Source organism: Sceloporus undulatus, chromosome 1, assembly GCF_019175285.1.
Source record: "Sceloporus undulatus isolate JIND9_A2432 ecotype Alabama chromosome 1, SceUnd_v1.1, whole genome shotgun sequence".
NCBI lineage: Eukaryota > Metazoa > Chordata > Lepidosauria > Squamata > Phrynosomatidae > Sceloporus > Sceloporus undulatus.
Genome location: NC_056522.1, coordinates 104,413,715 through 104,430,404, shown reverse-complemented (window position 1 = coordinate 104,430,404; position 16,690 = coordinate 104,413,715). Strand labels below are relative to the sequence as shown.

General features: G+C 42.1%; 1 protein-coding gene across 2 annotated transcripts in view; it reads right to left on the bottom strand.

Moving 5' to 3' along the window:
* MCM9 (minichromosome maintenance 9 homologous recombination repair factor) overlaps positions 1-14,673 on the bottom strand; it is a 40,657-nt gene extending 25,984 nt beyond the window's left edge. Inside the window, exons 1-7 of one of the 2 annotated variants that reach the window (XM_042445723.1) lie at positions 14,574-14,673; positions 12,317-12,633; positions 8,820-9,136; positions 6,900-6,981; positions 4,624-4,824; positions 3,800-3,925; positions 1,136-1,255 (exon numbers count right to left, since the gene is read on the bottom strand). In XM_042445723.1, the coding sequence (XP_042301657.1) occupies positions 1,136-1,255; positions 3,800-3,925; positions 4,624-4,824; positions 6,900-6,981; positions 8,820-9,136; positions 12,317-12,626 (1,156 nt within the window). In that variant the 5' untranslated portion in view covers positions 12,627-12,633; positions 14,574-14,673. Of the gene's footprint in view, positions 1-1,098; positions 1,256-3,799; positions 3,926-4,623; positions 4,825-6,899; positions 6,982-8,819; positions 9,137-12,316; positions 12,634-14,573 lie in introns of both variants that reach the window. The other variant, XM_042445724.1, reaches the window with a different exon arrangement.
* Positions 14,674-16,690: the final 2,017 nt, after the last annotated feature.

Below are 16,690 nucleotides of genomic sequence, written 5' to 3'. Positions count from 1 at the left end.
GCTGCTGTAGTCCAACAAAATCTAGAAGACTACATGACTCCCATTCCTCTTCTTAACATCCAGTATGTATTAGTCCTCTTAGATGATGCAGGTTGAGACAGAAGGAATCCATTCCTACACCTAAAGATGGATATCCTGAGAATCAATCTTAGGTCCTCCAAAAGGGGGTATCTGCAATGTATAACCCGCTGAATACTGGACATCACCTCCCATGATGCCATATTGGAAGATATAACATCTGAAGGGCCATAGTTTCCTCACCTCTGTTCTAAAGAGCAATCCAAAACAGCTGAAATCTCAGAAGGTGCTCTTACATGATGCACCATGTGAACAGTTGAAGCTGCTTGGTAGTGTGTCAAACCACTCCCCCCGTCTAGCATATTCCTGTCCCAGGAACAGTCATTTTGAGGGCATTAGGCCCAAGCATGCTTTATACTGCTGAGGAATGAAATACTGTTTTGCCTTGCAAAGGTTTCATCAACGTCTTCCACTAATGAGGGATTCAAAGCCATAACCTGTTTCTCAGGGCACACTTTTCCTTTCTTTACGTGAGTGACTAAGCAGGGCTACAAAGCTCATGAATAAAATCACACTGATTAAAAGCCGACTTACAAATCTACATAGTTAAAACAACACATGTTACATGCATTAAATGAGAGATCGCCCTTTGAGGGCTTTGCCTCAATACAAATTAGGCAACTGGGAACAAGGTCAGATGAGGGGAGAAGAGCTGATCTGCTAATGACAGTAATTGATGCAGGGGGTGTTTGCGGGGGGGGGACACATACAGGACAAGAGTGTAGGCTTGCAGAAGGTATAGGAATTTGGAGAAAGGATTCTAGAGTAACAAGGGAAGCACATGGGTGGTGAAGTTACTAGCTGCAGTGGGGGCACTAACTATAGGTGTGGACATGCTGACAACTGGGAACAGCATTGGTGGCATTAATGAGATATTGGCAGGCCCCCAGTAGGTGGATAGCACAGTAGCTGTGAATCCTGGAGAGATAGAAACTAATTACAGATTATTCTCAAATAAACACTTGATTCAAAATTATCCTGGTGGGCCCAAATTCTGAGGTTTGGCTTTCACCTACCTACCTTAATGTGATGTCTGCATTTGAGCATCTCTATTTACCTGCACTGGTAGATCCAATTCCTGCTGTAAGCACTGCTCGTGGAGTAATCTTTACTGCATATTTCAGAAATTGAGATTTTCCTGTCCCAGGGTCTCCAACCAATAAAAGATGAGATTCACCTTGCAGGGAAAGAAATGTAGAAATGTTTTCTAAAGTGTAAGCAGAATCCAACAGCAAGGCTAAGGAACAACAGAACAGAAATCTTTTATTATTCAAATGAAAGACTTTCCTACAGGTGCCTGAATACTTGTATATTCAGAGCATGGAAGGGTCTTACCCATTTGTCCTCTGCATTTCATTTGCTCTGTCCACTGAAGCAGATCCCATACATTGTAATTCAAAATTTCCAATATGTGAACGACACTTTCACCATTTGGAGCTACAGAGAAGATATGACCATGTTTTTGAACCATCTAAACAACATCCATACGAACATCCAGTTCACAATGGAAAATGAAAAGGACGAAACTGCCATTCTTGGATGACTTGGTCCTCCTCCCCCTGACTAGAGTAGACCCACTGACTCAACTGGATCTACTTACATGTTGACCTTTGTTGCTGTTATGTGTCTTCAAGTCAACTTTATCTTAATAGTAGCCCTAACACAAGGTTTTCTTGGCAAGATTTATTCGGAAGAGGTTTGCTGTTACCTTCCTCTACGGCTGAGAGAATGTGATTTGCCCAAGGTCATCCAGTGGGTTTCTGTATCTGAGTGGGTATTCAGACTCTGGCCTCTCAGAGTCCAGAAATGACTACGCTACTCTGGCTCTATATACTGACTCACCATTGAATAACTGATTCAAAGAGGTTACTCTAGCTGGGATTTACTAACAAGATTCCAGCCACTACTACAATCCACAGCTGCATTAAACATTATGACAAATGTCACTTTGTCCTACAAGGTACAGATTGAGTCTCCCTAATCCAAAATGCTTGGGATCAGAAGTGTTTAGGATTTTGGAGCTTTTTGGGTTTTGGAATATTTGCACAGGCATAATGAGGTATCTTGTAGATGGAATCCAAATCTAAACATGAATTTTTTTATTCATTGCCTGAATAAAATTTTAAACGCAATATTTTAAATGATTTTGTGCAGGAAACAAAGTTTGTACATTTGAACCATCAGAAAGCAAAGGTGTTACTATCTCAGCCACCCATGAAAAAAGTTTTGATTTTTGGAATATTTTGGATTTCAGAATTCTAGATGAGATTGTAATAAAATTACATCCCAAACTGCCTTTGTGTCCTTTGGTATTGAGTCCCGAGGTTTCTCCCCTGCCCAGTGTAATTTTTAATCATTTATATCCACTGCTTCAGAGCTTTCTTATACATTGCTGTATTTTCTCCATGCCTGTAGCAGACAGAACAAACAAGACCCTTTGCAACTTAGATACTAATATAGCCCCAGAAAGAGAAAACTTGTTTTTCAGGCTTTTTGAGGGTAATGTCAGAATATATTGGATTCCTCCAGACATGAAACTGAAAATGTGGCAAGATATATATTTCCCTTACAGGCTGTAATAATGATGATAAGACTAAAAGATAGTATTGTCAGAGAATATAGGAATGATTATTCATTTATTGATAATAGCACAATTTGCTGTTAGTTTCAAGTAGTTAAAAAGTCTGATGAAATACAGTAGAGTATATACAATGGGCAATTTAAAAATATAGCAAAATTAAGAGAAGGAAGCAAGTGGATAAATTGTGTGTTGTTATTGTTTTTTTGAGACACGGAGTGTAAGAGGTAATATAACTTTATGTTTTATTGGCTATATTGTAAGAAAATATTAAGAGTAATATTCTAGGCACCAGATCCTGTCTGATCCTGGAAGCTAAGCAGGGTCAGCCCTGGTTAGAAGGAGGAGCTAGCAAAACCACTGCTGAATATTCCTTGTCTAAGAAAACCCTATGAAATTCATGGGGTCACCATAAGTTGACAAGTGACCTGAAGGCACACAAACACACATCTTCCTTATAGTGAAGGATGTTTAACTCTAAAAAGGATGGCTGGAATTCACTAAGGCAGTTACAAATATGTAACCTAGAGTTATTCATTCATTACTGGTTTGTATTCATGACCCCTATGTATTCTCTAGTTGACTCTGCAAGTACTCTGAAAGTACTCTGAAAGTCATCCAGTCCCCACTTACTGAGCAGCAACTGCTATGATCAATGAGGGTCTGTTCCCCTGTCAATCACCGAAGCAGTTGACTCATGTTCCCACATCCACCCTCCTGCACATAATCTCTGGTGTGAGGGGGAATTGTGACGGGATTATCATAAGAGGTAGTGGGAATGTCAGTCAGCTGCTTCCCAATTGACTGGTGATCTGACTTCCCATCAGTCACAGAGGCTGCTCCCTTGTAAGTGGGAATGAGAGGACAGTCTTGGCTAATTGCAGGGACTTTTTTTCTTGGATAAGCCTTTAATTTATTTCCTTGTGTTGTCAAAATATGAATTACTCAGTTTTGAGATAACTTTTAATTTGATATGAGGACATTCAGCAGGAGTATTCTATCAAAAGAACATTAAGGGGGAGGATAGCTCTTTTAACATGAAAGAGGTACTGCAAATTTAGGCCAGTATCTTACACAGTTAGGGATAAAGAGATGTCTTTTACAGAGTGGGAGCAAGAGGAAAAAGTAGTATTATATACTAACCTCTAATCCGAGTGCCTGCAGCATCTGTTCTCTGTACACCCCCTGCAAGGACCATGGCTACAGCCAACTTCACGAGATACAAGCCAAAAATCTGAGGGCACAAGCTTGCTAAAATTTCATTCCTGCCTGGAAAGGAGTGAAGGATGGAAAAACTGGTAAGACAAAGAGATCAGAAAAATACACTTTCCAAACAAGGTTCTGCTAATTCTACAATCATCTGCTTTTCTTGTTTTAAAGTGAGAAACTGACAAGTGACACCCAGTTTTAAAAACTGCTGTTTTATGTGGCATGGTCTGACAGGATGCTAAAAGCCTAACATTCACATTCAGCAGATTGTACTGGGTGATGATGAAAAGCACAAAGAGCTTTAAAGATGAGATGCATAAATGTACGGAACTCTCCCATAAGTAAAATCTTCTATTTTTGAAATCAAGGGCAGGGAAATTGTGGCCTCCAAATGTTGGAGGACTACAGCTTTCCTTAGCCTTCATCACCAGCTATGATGGCAAGGACAGATGGTAGTTGGAGTGCAATAAACTCTGGAGGGTCACATGTTCCTAGCTCCTGTTTTCATGGAAGAAGGAAAGCACAGATTGGGTCTGTCCATTGGAATGAACAGGAGACTATCCATCAGCAGAACTTCATATCTGAAGGCATACTTTTCACTGGAGGTGCTACATAACATGGTATAATTGTTGTTGCTGTGTGCCTTCAAGTCGTTTCCAACAGAGAAATACATCTTAAAGGGGGAAAGATAAATCAATGTATTAGTATGCATTGCTTCCGCCAACATCTGTGCATGGTATTTTATCTTTTTTACAAACCTGACAAGGGATCATTCTTATGTTTTTCCCAAAAGTCTTGAAATTCCTTCCGGACTTCCTCATCAATGATAACTCCTGTCATCTGCTCATTGTTTACTTGAATGTAATTGGCTTTCAAGACAATCTCTACATCACAGCGTGAATCTTGGTGAAAAGGTTTCCACCTCTGCATTACTATTCCATAAACTGTTATGTCATCACCTGAGGATAAAAACAAGAATGGCCACCATAATATTGCACATGTAACAGTCTGTGAATATGAAGCTTCCTTATGATTAATCTACTGAATAAATCTGCACAACTTCACATACAAATAAATACTATATATATAATGATAAAATGCACTTTTAAAAACATTAAACATATTTTGTTGTCTTGTTCGTAAAGGTTAATAAAAATAAGCTATAGCGCTTCTTAACATGGATAACACATGTTTTGCAGGCAAAGACTTCTCTATCATCCTGCCTTCAGTCACAAGCTAGATGCCACCAACCCACCCACCCCTTTCTTAGAAAGGGAAGCATATCTTCAGGAGATATGAACCATCTCCAACATCCTTTGCTGAGCTCTCCAAGACCCAAAGAGGTAAGACTGCTCAACACAGCAGGAAACTGTCTTCCCATCAACAGAGGCAAACACACAGTTCAAACTGGGATTCATTGCTCTAAGAAGGCTGCTGACTCAAGTGGGCTTTAAAAAGGAATTAGATAAATTCACTAAAGTGAGGGCCATTAGTAGCTATTAGTTAGGATGGCTATATATATGACCTTTAGTACCAGAAGCAGAGTGATTCTCTATAGCAGATGTAGCAAATGTGAGATATAGAGCAATTGTGTTCTGCTGGTGGGCCTCTTGTAGTAAACTGGTCAAACACTGTGTGGACAGAATGCTAGACTAGACCAATGCGATCCATCAGAGTCCTTATGTTCTCAGTGTGCAACAAACAAGATCTTGTTACTGCCACCTATCAGCAGAGACAATAATAGTTGTTGCTGGATAAAGGGAGTGAACCAGTGGCCCTCCTGAGCTCCATAAGTAGAGGAACTCCACAACACTCTCTGCATTGGGAAACTGTATGTCAGCCTAGAGGCTTCTGCAATTTATTGATGGTAGCAATCCTTGGGAAACAAGCTGTGAGGCATAGATTGGAATTCTCAAGTAGAACAAAGTTTAGAGGTAGCTCATACTCAAACTCAAGTTGAATCCAGAGAAAACGGAGGTACTTGTGATAGGTACCCCAAGTCCAGGGACAGAATTTTGTCAACCAGTCCTGGACGGGGTCACACTTCCCTTAAAGGACAAAGTTCGCAGTTTGGGAGTACTCCTGGACCCATCTTTACAGTTATCATCCTATGTGCATGGTACCAACTTCGGTTGATACGCCAATTGCGTCCTTACCTGAACCAAAAGGACCTTGAAGCAGTGGTACATGCACTGGTAATCTCTCGTTTAGATTTCTGTAATGCGCTCTACATGGGGCTACCTATGTACCAAGTTCGGAAGCTTCAAATGGTGCAAAATATGGCAGCCAGATTGGTCATTGGAACCACATAACACCAGTTTTAAAATCTCTTCACTGGCTACTGATTAGCTTAGACCACATGATTGCTTTTAAAGCTGTAGCCTATTAATGATACACGCATATGTTGGGAATAGTTTGAGAAATCAGGGTATTTAGTATAAAGGTGATTCAATCAATCGGTTTAGGGTCATTAAAACTAACGATCTACCTGTCTTTCCTACTGTACTGTAGTACAGAAAATACACAGACAACCAGAGAGTCAACATTCTGTAAGCTTTAGCACAAGGGCACAAAACTTAGGGAAATTTATCACAGACTATGTTGTCAGAAATTTAAAATGGCAGATGTTATACAGCATGATGTTTTGACATAAGACAATGACTTTTTCATGTTGTATGATGGCAATGATTTTAACACCAACAAAGCAGCCTGACACATGCATTTATGCACTCAGACAGGATTTCAACAGTGACAGCCTTGGTAAAACACTAGTCTGCTCTCTCCTTTTTTAAATATGAACTATCTTAAAAAGTAGATGGTATTTTCTACAGGAAATCAAACAGAACTCATGATTGTACATATGAGTTGTTTGTAGGTTAAAATATGGCTTATTACGATTGTTTGCTTGTTAATGTTCAGGTGTTTTTTTTGTCTGCTGGTTTGTTTTTTGTTATTGATGCTGCTGTTTGTTTTTAGTAATATGTAATAATAAAAATGATTTTTTTTTAAAAAAAAAGAATCAAATAGAACTCACCAGATTTGCAATTATCAACTAAGTCATCTTCAAGGACAACCACCATAGAACGAGGAATGCTTCCAACAGATAGCCTTTGGACCTGGAGACACATGACATTTATTTTAGTTTCAGATAATCAACAACTCCAAGTCTGGACTAGTCTTGCAAAGAATTCTGCAGAAGTTCTGACAGCCTTCTCTTTTACATGTCACCATTTGTTGTTAATGACAATGAAACTAACCTTGGGCCTCAGTATTTTACAGTTGGCCCTCCACATTTACAGTTTTGACTTTTGCAGATTTGATAAAAAGGTTCTCTGTATGAATCTCTAGGTCCTTCAGTGCGACTCTGCCAGAAGATATTCTGGAGGACCTAGCGATTCCTAGAGGGGTGTTCCCTCTGATAAAAAATAGTGTTTTTCCACTTTCACAGGGGTCCTGTGCCCTAATCCCAGCGAATGTGGAGGGTCCATCTGTTGGTTGCTTTAATTCACTGCTTTATGTATTGGCTGAAAAAAATTAGTCACCAGTGTCAAATGGTGCTGTCATTTATGGTTTATTTAATACATAACTAATGTGATTTTCTTTTTCAGTTTAGTCACTGTTGCCTGTTTAAAAATTAAATAGTTTCTCATAAAAGGAAGCCAAAAAAAATGAGATTTTGCTGCAGCACAAGGATTTAATCTAAATGTTTTTATAGGTTTGTCAAAAATGGGAAAATATTTATAACAAAAATGAAGCAATTGAAAATATCTATTGGGCTGGAACCAGAATATGCCCCCAATGAACAGAAGGGCTCCTTTGATCTATCCCTCATGCACCTGCATGGTCTGCTAAGCAATCTCCTCTGAAATATTGGAAGACCTTCTGAAACAATAGGAAAGGTACCCCTGGAGACTGCTGAAGTGGAAAGAAAACAGCAATAATGTTCCCAGCTGAAAGAGTAAATAATAAAAAATACGTATTTGTTCTTGAATCCAAGTACCGTAAGTGGCAGTCATTGATGCAATATATATCCAATATAGCAGAGGTCGGCAATCTACGGCCTGCGGGCTGGATCTGGCCCGGCGAGGCCTTGGGACCGGCCCCAGCCCGGTCCTGCCGCCGATTGCCGCCCCACCACAGCTTCCACACCGCTCCGAGCGCCATTTTGAGTTTGGCCCCCCTGTTGTCTGAGGGACAGCAACCCGGCCCCTGGCTCAAAAAGGTTGCCTACCCCTGCAATACAGGGAGAGGCGAGATATAAATAAATACTATTACACACACACACACACACCTCTCCTTTGTGTGATCCTTACTGTGAATTTCTGCAATTTTGAATTGTGATATAGTTGCCTAGTAATACAGTACACATCAGGAACACATGGCTTCCAGCAAAATTCAAAGAAACCTGGGCAGGCAATCTTTCTATTCCAGTGCACCCCCAAAACACTCTGCAAGGCTGGGAAACCCATCAGATCCCATTTTGGGTTAAAGCAAGGAGCTGCAATGAGGAAGAGAGCAAACAAATGTTCTGTTGTGAAGACCAGAACAATGTTGAATTTAGCTCCATTGAAACAAGCTACTATTTCCTCTTGTCAGTAATCCAGGAAATAGCCTCCAATACACAGGACTCAGTGTGGTGTGGTGGTTTGAGTGTTGGATTAGGACTCTAAAAAACCAGTGTCTGAATCCGTGCTTGATAATGGAAACCCACTGGATGAACTTGGACAAGTTGCACTCTTTCAGCATGAGAGGAAGGTAATGGCAAACCTCCTTGGAGGTAGGGTCACTATAGGTCAAGATTGACTTGAACGCACTTCTACAGAACACACAACTACAGGAAAAGGAACAGCAGATGTCAAAAAGGCTTTTCACTGAACCAAACATTTACTCCTTATTCCCTCAGAAAAATTAGGACCCAGGAAATGTAAAGCATTAATGTAAATATTTTTGAGACCTGTTCCTGAATCTTTATTTCTTGATAGTCTCTGCAACTACTGGGAGCAAATGATGTTCCGGAGAGACAAGTGAACTTTGATGAGTTGCAGCCTTCTTTGCTAGGGCAGGCTGATGGGCGGCAGAAAGCATAGTATTGCTCAAAATCAGCTTTGATCACAAAGACATGCTTGCACTTGTTACACATGTAATCCCGTTCAAACTCCAGGACCTTCACTAGGCTGGTGCGAATCACAGTGCCGGTGACCGAAAGGAAGTGTCCAACATCTCTGGTCTTTGGGATGTGTTCTCTGGTTAGCTCTGGACAAACGGGTAGACCTGGTGAAATCAGCACACAGGAAACATTAAATCATGTCAAGAAAACATAGCTATAGTTACGTCACTGACAAAATTATGGCCATACTATGGCCATTAAAGAAAAAGTAGCACTACAGAGCAGGGACCTATTTGCCTAAATCCAAAAAAATGATAGCAGAGAAACGTGCACTAGCAGATTTTTTTTTCCCAGTTGTACAAGTAGCAGGACATATTTGCTTGTAGCCCCCAGTCATACTACTGCTTGAGTGACTGGTTTTTATAACCAGTTGGATTCTTCCACTGTTCAGTGTCTGCTGCTCACATAATTTGCACTTGAGGAAGGACACTGCTGAATACAGGCCAGATTCACGTTAGTCAACTATAGCCCAGTATAGACTGGTGCAAAGCGCCGGTCTGGGGCTGATTTTAGGCCTCTGGAGGGCTGGGTGTCCATATGCACCCAACCCTACTACTGCTGCCCATGCACCATCTTGCCGTGGCTCCTCCCACAGGTTGCGTGACAATGATGCACAGGTATCCACATGCCCAAACAGCGCTCGCTGGAAGCATTGTCATCATGGCGCACGAGCGCCATTCTGGCGCTACTTAAAAGAAGCCATGGTGTGCAGTTGGAGTGGCACTGATGAGGGGCAAAGACGGGCTGCATGGAGCCACCCATCTGTATCCCCCCTATATCATGAATTTGGGCCACTATTTTTTATTTCTCAGCTGCCTTGGGTCCCCTATCAGGAGAAAGGCAGAATATAAATTAAATTAATACAGAATAGCTATTCATGGAAGGGAAAGAACAAGTGACAAAACTCAGGAAAGCACTTCTTCACACATATGCCAAGAAGCAAGTTATTATTTATGCCATACAATCATATAATTCAATACCTCAGTAAAATCCAGTGTTTAAAAAGCTATCCAAGTAACTGTTGGAAGCCACTGAGTTTAATGGGATTCGTATTCAATACCCGAATAGTTCAGTAACATTCAGTGTTTAGAAAGCTACTCAACTAGCTGTTCAGATGCAAACCTCACTGATTTTAATAAAACAAATATCTGCTGCAGAATCCTTAATCCTTCTTTGGCGAACGTTCCACCTAAGCAAGTTTATACAAATTTCAAAAGCAAAGATTAATAGGACACAATATGGATAACATCTATGCACATGCAGCTGGCTACAATACAGGAAATGCAGGCATATATTTATGAAGATAACACGCACCATGCATGCTTAGAAATGTTAAATAGAGGCAGATGGCAAACTTATAATGTACGCTCTCTCATTTCTTTGGTGTTTACAGTAGTGGTAGGAACCATTCAGTGGCTATATAGAACGATTTTTCAAAACACACAGTGTTTTAATAACAAAGATATTCTTGCACCAATCAGTCAGAGAAGTAAAATAATTGCTGATTCCTTCTCACCTAAAGAGTTGTCCTTTGTGTTAGGTAACTTTGGATATATTATACTTGCTATGAAAATTAAGAAGAGCTTTATGTTTTCTGACAATTTGGCCTGCAGCATCCCTTTTCCTATTAATAGGCCTAAACTCCATGACCTTCTTAAAGCACAGCTTCGGTACCTCCAGCCAGAGAGAGTTACAGGGCTTCAATGAGCTAGTGCATATCATTTTGGCAAGACTGTCAGAGCATTGGACAAGCAGACAATTGGTATCCAAAAGTAAAATATGAACAATCAGAGGATTGTCTTCTTTTGCTCTCTGTAAAACAAAATATACAAAACAGGGAGCCCAGCAAGGAGAGAAATATAATAGTCCAGATGAGAAATAATGAAGACATTGATCTCAGAATAAACATATTACAGTGTTGAAAGAATCTACAATCAAAGATATTAAAGCAAAAATGTTTGCAAAATTGAGGATCTGGCAGGATTTATTAGCACACTCCTCAGAGGGTAAGAAAAATTGAAGTGTCATGTGTGCATGTGTTTATATAGCAATTCCAATATTAATCCTGAATAATTCCAGAAAGGGCTGGAGGAAAAAAATAAATCTGGTGTCAACTGATGTAGGCAGAGGAGCTGGAGTGGGTGGATGGATGGAGGCATTGCCTTCACAAATAAGAATTCTGCCACCACATTTTCTTTCTGCTCCCCAATTTCTAGCATTGTGGTAATTTACAACAGTTGAGAATTTAGAAATACAATTTAGGCATTAAAGAAAATGAGCAGGCAAAGCTACCTAGGAAATATGAGCACAGCACATGTAAGAGTTCTGGGTTTGAACAACTTTTCAATATCTCACTCTCCGGAATGCTAGAAATTTGGGGACTAAAAGGAAATTTCATTGAGGGGCAGACTTATTTGGGGAGGCAAAGCCCTCATTTTGACCTCTCTCCCACAAACTACAACCATGGTTTCTCTTGTCTTCAACAGTCTAACCAGCAGGCCTCCTTTGCAACTCTCTGAATCTCTAGCTCACAGGCCTAATAGAGTCTGTGAACGTACTCCCTGCCACCCGCCATTCCTCTTGGGGATGGTCCATTCCCCAAACTAAGTTCCTCTGCTTTCTCTTGAGAATTAGAATCATAATATGAGCTACTCCTGAAGGCACTGGCTCAGAGGGATTCAGCCCTACCTTCCCCAACAGGAGAAGATGAATGGTGGGCAAGACGCAAAGGCCACTCTATGGGTGTATATGATTGCATGTCCACATGTCTGGGTGTATGTGAGTGAAGGATTGGGGCAAGCAAACTGGGGGCACGTGCCAGCAGCAGGGGTAAACCCATGCACTTTAGGATATTGTCCCATCCTCTGTTGCTACATGACCTCTGATGTGCTTGTCTGGAACCCATTAAGCCGTCAGCTCCCCCAGCCCTGAATAATCAATACTTATATAGTAGTGCAGTTGCAGGCCTCTTTACATAATTAAACTGGTCTAATCCTCATTCCTTCTTCTCAAGGCATCTTGGGAGCAGAAGTTCAGGGGACTGGACCACAGATAATAAATAATTCTAAGTATTTCACTGATCTACAAATCCCAAGATTCTGCAAAAGGGAGCCATCACAGTTACAGTGGGATCAAACTGTTGTAACTGTCTAGTTCAGATAGTCTCATTATTATACTATAGTATAACAGTACAATGTATTACAATATATAACATACATATAATACAATAAACAACGTATTTTTAAAACATTCTTATGATTAAAGAAGCCCGAATTATGCCTTACCTGATATTCTGGCATGAAGATTCTGTTTAATGATGAAGTCATGAGCTTGAGAAACGGACTGGCATACTGTCATAGCTGCCCTGCGCAATGCATTATCAAAAATGGGAAGCACTTCATTGGGGACTGCATTAAAATATTCACCAATTTCCATATTGGTCTCAAAAAGCGTTAGAGCGTCGATAACAACTGGGTAATGGGCATCATCATCTTTCTCTCTTAAAATCTGCAAGATATCATTTTTGTGGTGTTCCAAAATATACGACTCAAACACTTGTCCAGTTAGGTTTATCTGATCAGTATTCAGAATCATAGTGAACCTATAATTACAAGAAAGACAAAATGAAGTTGGCCAGCAATATTAAACTGTATATTGACAATATTTTCCTCTTCTGAAAAAAATATATCCTAGAATATGTTTCATCCACAGGGTTGCCATGGGTTGAGATCGAATTGAGGGTGGTTAACAACAACAAAGGATAACCTTTCATTGAAATCTATTATGTTCTTTATGTAGCATAGTTTTATTTGTGTGAAATCCTCCCATTTTTCTAGTCCTATCCTTTCAGAAACATTGGCTGGCATTCTGTCAGGGACATATGCATACTTAAGTTTCTCTTACATGCGTGTATGTGCTTTTTGGGGGTACTCTGAGGGTTCGCATTCCCCTCTTCCCTCTGCAGCATTCAAAGACCTCCCTCCTTCCTGCCATTGAACACCCTCTGAAGCCCCCTGCATGAGTATTCCTTGTTTCAATGAGGAGTATGTATATCACAGATAAGACCCACTCACTGTGGCTAGATGTGAAATGACATTGGTGCTGAGCATTCCTCCATTTCAACCTTCTGTCCAGGAGGAATTCCAAAAAGTCCTCCATTTTGAGCCTGACTCAGAAACATGAATTTAATATTTCTGTGTGTAGAGAGATCTTGTAGCACCTTTGAGACTAACTCAAAGAAAGAAGTTGGTTGCATGAGTTTTCGTAGACTTAAGTCTACTTACTCAGACCAAATGCATCTGAGGAAGTAGACTTACATAGCTCATGCTGCCAACTTCTTTCTTTCAGCTAGTTTCAAAAGTCTGTCAAGATCTCTCTACATATTGGTTCTTTAGACTAACATGGCTATATCTTAATATTTCTGTGAGAATTTTTTGAGCTTTTCTTTTGTCAGCCCCTCGATTTTCCTTGAAGGCCCTCCATTTCACAGTACATCATCCTCCTTGGCAGTGAGGACACTTAGTCAGGGTGACTAGATGCCCTAATAACCGCCAAGGAGGACGAGGCACCACGAAATGGAAGACCTTCAAGAAAAATGTAGGGCACGAACAAATAAATGCTCGAAATATTCATAGAAATATGAATCCATGCTCCTCAGTTGTGCTCAAAGTGGAGGACACATAAGAAAAATGGAGGACATGACCAAATAGAAACTCAAAACACTCATGTCAATATAAATTCCTGCTTCTCAGTTGTGCTCAAAATGGAGGGCATACATTTACATGAAGCATGAATTTATGTTTATATGAGTGCTTCTAGCTTTTATCTGGAAGCGTCCTGCATTTTGTGGTGCCTTGTCCATCTTTGTGGTGATGACATCTGGTCACCCTGCTGCTTCCCTGGAATGTGTCCAGACTCTGAGCCCTCCAACATTGTGCACGAAGGCCTTCTTCCTGGGCTGGCTTTCCCTTCTTGCACCCGCTTTCCTGGGTGCAAATGTGGGGCAGAGAGGGAAGAAGCAGGCAGTTCCTCTTATCCATTAGAGGAATGGTTCCCAAACTTTGGTCCTCCAGATCCTTTGGACTTCAGCTCCCAGAATTCCTGACTGTTGGCCAAGCTGGCTGAGACTTCTGGGAACTGAAGTCCAAAACACCTGGAGGACCCAGCAATGAATGGTCCCCAAACTGTGCTCTTTAAGGGATTTTGGAGGCAGCCAGAGCAGTTTATAGCAGAATAGCCGCGCTCTAACCGTGTGGTGCGGTGCATTCTGGGGCTTGCAGTTTATAGGAGGTGCGTTTAGAATTCTCAGCCAGAGAGCCCTTAGGCCTCACTGAACTACAAGCCCCAGAATGCAACAGGAGGCAGCCAGACAGAGCGGTAAAAGTGGAACAGCAGCAGCAGCACTATAAGAGTGTACTAGTGAAGCCTTTAGACCCCTAGGAGTGCTTCTGGCTTTATGTGTCCTCCTCGCCCTCCCTTGTTATTCCGTGGCAAGCCCTCCATTTCGCCCTCCTTGGGGTTCAGCAGGGGCCCTCTGCTCACCCCGGTCGTCCAAGGCGCCAAAAGCATCCCTGGTCCCAGGCAAGGCTCTTCCCGAAGCTGCGCTGGGGATTGGAGGCGCCAAAACTGGAGGCCGGAAGGAGGAGGAGGAGGAGGAGGAGGCCTCTGACGCGGCCTCAGGCCCCGAGCGAGGGAGGCTTCTTTCTTTCCTCGGCCCGAGGAGGGAGGTTCATGGGTCCAAACCCACTTTCCCTGCCCTGGCTCAGTGCTAGGACCTTTATGGTGGCGCCAGGGCTCTCTCTGACAGAGGACGAGGCTCAATGTCTCTCACAAACACCGGCATCCCTAGCAGCATCGAGCCAAGGCAGTGGAAGCGGTCTCACACTGGGTTACTTCTGCAGTGTGTTTGAAAGCCCATTAAGGACAACAAAAGAGAGTCAGAGTCACTGCCACACTGCAGAAATAATCCTGTCTGAACACCGCTTTTAAAAACTGCTCTGGCTCAATACTGCGGAATTCTGGGAAATAGTTTGTTGTGGCCATGGGACTGGTAATGTGGCTAGGACCTTGGGTAAATCTACTTCACCACATTACCACACCACCATACACTTATAGTACTCATATTCCACTTTTACTGCTCTGGCTGCCTCCTGTTGCGATAACTGCCCTGCTACAGATTAGTGCCACAACAAACTTTTATTTCCCAGATGCCGTAGCATTGAGCCAGGGCAGTTTTAAAAACAGTGTTCAGACAGGATTGTTTCTGCAGTGTGGTTACAGCCCCCTTGGGGTGCTCCTCAGGTGACTGGGTGTCCTCCTCGCCAGACACTGCAAAGTGGAGGGCCTTCAAGGAAAACGGAGGACGTGACCAAAAATAAAAGCGAGAAGCACTCCTATAGTAGAAGTCCATGCTTGCTAGTCAGGCTCAAAATGGAGGGCGTTTTGAGATTCATCCTGGACAGAAGGTTGAAGTGGAGGACATCTCCTGGGAAAGGAGGACGTGCGGTCACCCTGGTGCATCAACACTACAGGATCAATGCAGTTTGACAACCACTTTAGCTGCTGTATCTCCTCTTAGGGAACCCCAGGATTTGTAGTTTTGCAAGACCCGCAGCACTCTTTTGTGGAAGGCAAACAGGGAACTACAAATCCTAGGATTCCATAGGAAGCCACCACTAGAAAGTGGTGTCAAACTGCCTATTGCTACTACATTCCAGATGGATAGGCGAATCAAAGAAACCAGGGCCATGAATCATCAGGGGCTGGAAGGGCAATTGATGGGTGATTTGGGTCGCCATAGGTCCAAGTCTACTAAAAGGCCATTAACAACAAAGATGTAGCCCTGGCCAGAAGGTGGTATCAGGCAGGCAGATCATCCCTCATGTTTTTGTCACGGCCGACACAACTGTGCGTTATATGTGTGCATTGATGTAACATTGTCCTGGGAAATGCTACAGACGCATGAAAATGGTAGAAGTGACACAAGTGTGGCCCTTCAGATGATCTTGGACTGCAGCTTCCAACAGCCCTGGCCAGCTTAACAATCACAGAATCACAGATCATAGAGTTGGAAGAGACCCAGGCCATCCCGTCCAACCCCCTGCCATGCAGGAAATCACAATCAAAGCATCCCCAACAGATGGCCATCCAGCCTCTGTTTGAAGACCTCTAAGGAAGGGAGACTCTACTACACTCCGAGGAAGTGGTTCCACTGTCGAACAGCCCTTACTGTCCCGAAGTTCCTCCTAATGTTGATGGTGGAATTCTTTTCCTGGAGCTTGATCCATTGCGCCGGGTCCTAGTCTCTGGAGCAGCCGAAACCAAGTTGCGCCATCTCAATATGACATCCCTTAATATTTAAACAGGGCTATCATATCACCTCTTAATGGTGAGAGATGTTGGGAGTTTCAGGCCAACAATGGAGTTTATCGCATGGGAGGAATTTCTCTTAATTTCAATGAAAAGAAAGTGGGGCCAGAACGATTCACATGAATTCAATAGTTCAGCGAATTTACATGAATTCGATTGCGTTCGAACTGACTTCCCATTGCCCGAAAATAGTTGCCATTGCCCGAAATTGCATGTGGTTACCTTCACGCAATAACGTGAAACCCCATGATTGTGTTCAGACTGACTTCCCATTGCCGAAATTGTGTGTG